The sequence below is a fragment of the Labeo rohita genome, chromosome 5 (genome assembly GCF_022985175.1).
Source record: "Labeo rohita strain BAU-BD-2019 chromosome 5, IGBB_LRoh.1.0, whole genome shotgun sequence".
Lineage (NCBI taxonomy): Eukaryota > Metazoa > Chordata > Actinopteri > Cypriniformes > Cyprinidae > Labeo > Labeo rohita.
In genome coordinates, this window is record NC_066873.1 from 35,583,096 (window position 1) to 35,589,873 (window position 6,778).

General features: G+C 34.2%; 1 protein-coding gene across 1 annotated transcript; it reads left to right on the forward strand.

The window, feature by feature from the left end:
- The first annotated feature begins 70 nt into the window (after positions 1–70).
- mmab (metabolism of cobalamin associated B) lies at positions 71–3,005 on the forward strand. The gene is made up of 9 exons (XM_051111333.1): positions 71–234; positions 365–429; positions 542–635; positions 741–798; positions 1,426–1,498; positions 1,599–1,696; positions 1,867–1,931; positions 2,038–2,097; positions 2,213–3,005. Exons 1-9 carry the CDS (start codon positions 131–133, stop codon positions 2,295–2,297), a joined length of 702 nt encoding a protein of 233 aa, XP_050967290.1. The 5' UTR covers positions 71–130; the 3' UTR covers positions 2,298–3,005.
- Positions 3,006–6,778: the final 3,773 nt, after the last annotated feature.

Consider the following 6,778-nt stretch of genomic DNA (forward strand, 5'->3'; position numbering starts at 1 on the left):
CACCAATCACATTTCGCACAATCTCGTGTCATCGGTTGCGTGATAGAACGCCCCTCTACGGGCAGCAAAAGCTGCCAAAACTGTCAGTAGTAAACACAGAAGCGCGTTTGGAAATGTTTTAACGTTTACGATGTCGTTTTTCGTGACCAAGTACACAGGTCTTCACCGTGCCCTTCGTTTAGGGACATATGTGAGCATAAAACAGACGCAGCCTGTTTGTGGGAATGAAAGAAGGTAAAAAGAATGCTGAATACAAAATCCCATGTGGTCAGGCTAACGTAGCCAATGATTTAATCAGTATCAGAATGGCGTGACATTTATTTTAGGATAATGTCTGTTACTAACGTTCTCTCCTTTTCGTAAGATACACCAGCACATCTGACGAAACCAGAAGAATTCCCAAGATATACACAAAAACTGGAGATAAAGGTTATTTAATTTTATGCTACAAACATTATTATTGACTAACGTGTTGCATGTCATATTGAAAGTGTCAGGTTTGTGTAAACATTGTTTTGTTTTCAATCTCTCACCTCATTAGGTTTTTCCAGTACCTTCACAGGTGAGAGGAGACCAAAGGAGGATCATATATTTGATGCTTTGGGAACAACAGATGAATTATCATCAGCAATTGGGTAATGGATAGAGTTAATGTAGTGTAATGTGTGTACCTAATGACTAAATGCTTATTGTAGTTCATTTCCTACAACAATAAAAATGTCTCTGGTTATCTCTTTAAGGTTAGCCAGAGAATTTTGCATTGATGGTGGCCATTCATTCACAGATCAGCTGGAGAAGGTTTGTCTCTCTCTCTCTCTCTCTCTCTCATTTTAATGAGAAGCAGTGCATGATTTTAAAGGAACAGTTTACCCCAAAATCAAAAGTCAGGCTATTTAAGATGTGGATGAGCTTGTTTCTTCATTGGAACAGATTTGGAGAAATTCAGCATTACATACTTGCATCACTTTATTGTGATGTTTTTATCAGCTTTTTGGAATCTCATTTACCGCACAGGATCCATTAGTGAGCAAATGATGTAATGCTAAATCTCTCCAAATCTGTTTTGATAAACTCATCTAAATCTTGGTTGGCCTGAGGGTGAGACATTTTAAGCAATTTTAAGCAATTTTAAGCATTTATTCATTTAAATACAGTGACCCTGAACGCATTTAAACACTTAAATCACTAAAAATCATTAATATTATTGCTTTTATACAAAATCTGCAAATAAATTATTCTAGGCCTTTTCACAGAATTCCACTTTTCAGAGTGATTTTTGATATTTACATTAAACCAGCTGGTATCAAGTTGATTTTATTTGATGTACAAAAACATTTGGCCTCTGATTTGAAATGTTTTGATGTAAATGGCACTTGGTTTACATTTTGCGTGGCTTAAGTGCCCATATGTCTCTGTTCTGCACAGATCCAGTGTGTACTACAGGATGTCGGGTCAAATATTGCCACTCCCCGCTCATCAGCTAGAGACAGTCATATCAGTAAGCAGAATCACAAGATGTTTTTAATATCTAAATGCATTTCATCATAAAGAAAAGCTGTAAAACATAAACCGTGTTATGATGTTCTCATTTTAAATAGAGAAGACAAAGTTCAGCTCTCAGGCTGTGATTGAGCTGGAGAAGTGGATTGATTCGTTCACAGAGGCGCTGCCTCCACTCACCAACTTCATACTTCCTGTATGTATGTTCCAGAAATATATATGGTTACATAATCTCCACAGCATATCTGAAATATTGATAGAAAACTGTATCTGATTTGAGTTGTTACAAAAATGTTGATGACAATTAATACTGCAATTAGAGTAATTACTGAAGAAAATCCATTTAATCTCACACTCAATTTGCAGTCAGGAGGAAAAAGCAGCGCAGCTTTACATGTGGCCAGAGCAGTGTGTCGACGGGCTGAACGCTGGTCAGTCTGACGTACACAATATTCAGTAAAGTTTATCCGTTCTTTTTGCGTTACAGTACAGCTGTGTCAGTATTAAAAGTCATAGGTCTTACATTATCTATTACAGTGTTGCCCCTGTTGTCCGTTCGGGTGAGACAGATCCGGAAGTTGCCAAATATTTGAACAGGTATAAATCTATTTTAACTGTTAGTCACTTTATATAATTTTTAATTAATTTTTTAAAGAATTTTATTTCATTAATTGATACAAGTTTTATTAATGAACACTGTTTGCTTTAACAGATTGAGTGACTACTTGTTCACAGTGGCTAGATATGCTGCAATGAAAGAAGGCAATGGAGAAACAATCTACAAAAAACCTGAATAGGGGAGGAAGAAAATATCTCAGTGTCTCATCTAGAATTTGAGCCATGTTGCTCTTGTTTTCAAATCCCATTATATAAATACAAAAGGTTCAGACAGTCTGTCCCAGAGTGCACTGTATATTAAGTTTTTGAGAATACTATAAGGAACAATAAACAATTAGGGAACATGGTAGTTTAAGAGAATTTTTACTGAAACACTCTGTAGTCATATTCTGAGTTGCTAAATAGTCTTCAGTGAAACTTTGTATTACATTCATGATCCCATATTTTACCGATATGTAAAGTTAAAAAGTGGATTTAAGATTTTTGTTTGTTTGGTTTTTTTTTAATATTTAACAAAATAGAGTAACTACTGTGGTAAAAATGTGTAGAAGTGTTGATTTTACGATATAAATTCAATACATTTTGTGCTGCATAATATTTTTGTGAATACCGTGATACATTTTGGTGAACAGAAAAGTTAGGAAACCAACAGAATTTATTTGAAATAGAAATCTTTTGCAACATGCAAATGTCTTTACTGTCACCTTTTATTAGTTTAATGCATCCTTGCTAAATAAAATTTCATTTATAAAATCATTTTATTTCTTTTTAAAAATACAGGTAGCATTAGTGTTTTCTCTCCTGAATGAATGACTTCTGTTTGCGTAATTCTAATCTGTAAATCACTGGATGAAAGTATTTGTTAAATGAATAAATGGATAAATGAATGTACAGTTTACTCCAAGGAGACTGTGAGATACTGTAGTGTTACCATTACATTCTATATAGTTGTACAGGAGGAGGCAGACAGCTGCATACAACTTTTTTTTTTTACAGTATAGAGTTTTACAGTACAGATTCATGTGTCAATATATGATACATATGTTCAAAAATTGTTGTTATATTTAAGAGACTTTCCCACATGGAAGGTAAAAGGGTAAATTCACTGTAAAACACTGGTGGAAAGTACCATTTTACTACAAGGCAAACAAATCTGGATAAATATCCTTGCTGACCTTGAAACAACAGACAATTAGAATTTAGGGTTTATTTAAGGATAGGTATCCAAACAGGTACAAAACTGTCACTTTCAAACAGTACAAATATAATTTAGGTACTAATATGTACTTTTAAAGTTTTAATATGCACCTTTAATGTATTAATATGTACAATATGCGGTAAATAAGGCACAAAGATGTACCTTTAAGCTTTAGTACCTTAGCCCCAGTGAAATCTTTGTACCTTTTTTTTGACTGTGTTTTTCAGAGTCAATGTCACCTTGTTACATCTACTGTATGCAGACTGTTATTGCTTGAGGGGAGTGAAGTGGATGACATAAAAAAAAAAAAAAAAAAGCATCACCAGGTTTTACAGTCTTCATCATTTGACTGCTTGGCACATTTATAAAGGCAAACACTAATAGCTTGCTAATCTTGTGACAGAGAACACCGTTTATGGTCTTCGTCATAAGCTACTTTTGGCTAGCTGAGGGAAAACACAATGTGAGGCTTTGTGTCTCAGGGAATGAACATGTTTCTCTGGCAAGCGTCTGGTTTGTACATAAAGAAATCCAAGCGAAAACATAAAACTACACATTCTAAGTCTTTTCTCTCAGTTCATACCCAGCTGTATTCTATAGAGGCTCTATCCATTTCAAGTCAAAATGGCTCAATTGACTACCTCAATGTCAAACTAACATCACAGTTTCAAAGCAAAGCTGTGTGAGAAAGATCACAAAAGTGACAGTAAAGACGTTTACATTGTTACAAAAGAAGTTCTGTTTCAAATAAATACTGTTCTTTTGAGCCTTGGAACTCACTGTTCTATGTGTAAAATAGATTGTGAAATGAAGTTCCATTAAATACAAAACAAGCATAAAAGTGTGTGTAGGAATTTGCATATTTTATACTCATAACTGCACTTTATCCACCTTATTTTTGCTGTAGGAGTGGGCGTGGCCATTTGTTTTATAGGTCTGTCTCAAAACAGTTGTACAAACCAGCTCATTTTGCTGCTTGATAGTGTAAATTGGTATTTTTAACCATTTTTTTAAGGTATTATCTTAATTACGGACACACTGGTTTGTAGCACAAATATTTTTACTGTTTACTGTTATTCCCCTATATCGCCTAATGAACTTAAAGTCTCGCCCATAGGCTTACTTCCGTATTGAAGAATAAGGTGAATATAGTAAACAACGTTTTAAGGATTTTTTTTTTTATTATTTAATGGGTAAACTAGATAACTAATAGGGATGGGTCAATAAATCGATTTGTGGATCGATTCTGAGATCTTCCAAATGCATCGCCATTCTCTAAGCAGTGCCATCTGTTGTTCAAAACTAAGCTCAGAATCGATTTGAGAACGAATCGCGATGTGTTCGGAAATCATTTCTCGATTCGCTATCAGCGGAACTACCAGCAATGCCCTTTTAATTTTAAATGTCATTTAAAAAAAAAATTATATATATATATATATATATATATATATATATATACGTATATATATATACACATATATACACATATACATATATATATGTATGTATGTATGTATGTATGTTTTTTCAGTCATACTAACCTCTGCAGGGCTTTGAACCACCCAGTTGGAGAAAGGCTTGGTGGGAGCTCACAGTTCTTGAGTTTTAAAAACAGCTCATATCAGCCCGTCACATCCAGCAGTGCACCATGGGCAAGCGTAACTTCAGCCTCTGGCAGTGACTAAGGGAACACACAAGTTACAATAATGCAAAAGAGCTTAGGGATTTTATATAAACACATTTAACTGGAACAATTACTGTAAACATGTTATCACATTTACTTTAAAGAGTTAGTTCACACAGAAATGAAAATTCTGTCATTTACTCACCCTAAAGTTCCAAGCCTGTACGATTTTCTTTCTTCCATTGAACACAAAATGAGGTATTTTGACTTCCATAGAATGGGGGGGGGGGCTATATAAGGTTACATTCTTCAAAATACCATCTTTTTGTTCGAAATGAGTTTTTCCTTTGAAGACACCTTAAAATTTCATACATTTTGTCTCTGGATTATACAGTATTGTTATTCCAACGTTCTATAATCTAATAATAAATGACAGTGCACATCCTTTGTTGTTTAGTAAAGTTTTAAGATTTGGATATTCAAATGTTTATATGTTTGTTCGACAATTAAGTTCACAGAGGAAATATTACTGTACACATGGAGAACTTTACAATGCCATTGCTTTTTGTAATATACTGTGTATATAACAACCTGCAGTTCACGTAGTGCAACCAAATTCAAAAGACACTTCATCATCAGGCAAAAAAATAGAGACCAGACACTTTAAAGGTTGTTGCATCCCTATCAGAGAGTGAGAGAGAGCAAGATTCTGTGACATCATGAAATTCAGCTGAGTCGTTTCACCATACATAGCACAGTCCATAAAGACTCTTCAATAATGTGAATATTTTTGCATTACAGCATTATGCCAAACACATTCCTCATCTACAACACCAACCAGAGCACTTGAACATCTTTCAAAGGGAACAGCATGTTAATGTCAGTTAATTTAAATACAAAACTCTGCTATGGGACTCAGCCTAAGCCCTTGTGCATTAGGACAATACATTTATAACTTAACATTAACATTAATGAGCTTAAAGCCCGTTTTCCACATCTACAAAAGTCTCTATACATCAGAAGATACTTCCATGCCTTGATTTATGGAGAGCTGGGGGAAAGGTGGGCAGAAGGATAATGTTTAACTCTATAATTTTGCATATACGGCATACAAGGGGAAAGAGGGTTTGCATACAACAAATATTCTAGAATAACTACAGCCGATTACTCCTTTTTAGAGACCTGAAACCAAGGGTGAATCTTGTGAAGAAATATCCAGGTTATAATTCACTCTCAAAATCAAAGAAAGCAAAATAAGAAACTATATTTTGCATTCACAAAATGAAGCCTCAGATAAATAAAAGCAGCATAGGCTCAAAAATTGCCTGTATACAATGATTTAAAATAATAATCGTTTTAGTTCAAATAACATCCATGATGTTTTCATGACGGCCAGTTTAAATCTAATGGACCTAAAAGTTCTGCAAAACATACAGTGCAGTTGAGGTCAAAAGTTTACCACAAATTGTTAATTATTTTACCAAAATAAGATAGATCGCACAAAATGCATGTTATTTTTTATTTAGTACTGACCTGAATAAGATATTTTACGTAAAAGACGTTTACATATAGTCCACAAGAGAAAATAATAGTTGAATTTATAAAAATTACCCCTTTCAAAAGTTTACATACACTTGATTCTTCAGAAAAATCCTTTAGGTCCCACAAATTCTTTGGTTTTTCAGCATTTTTGTGTATTTTTTGAACCCTTTCCAACAATGACTATGATTTTGAGATCCATCTTTTCACACAGAGGACAACTGAGGGACTCATATGCAACTATTACAGAAGGTTCAAACACTCACTGATGCTTCAGAAGGAAACAACAGATTAAGAGC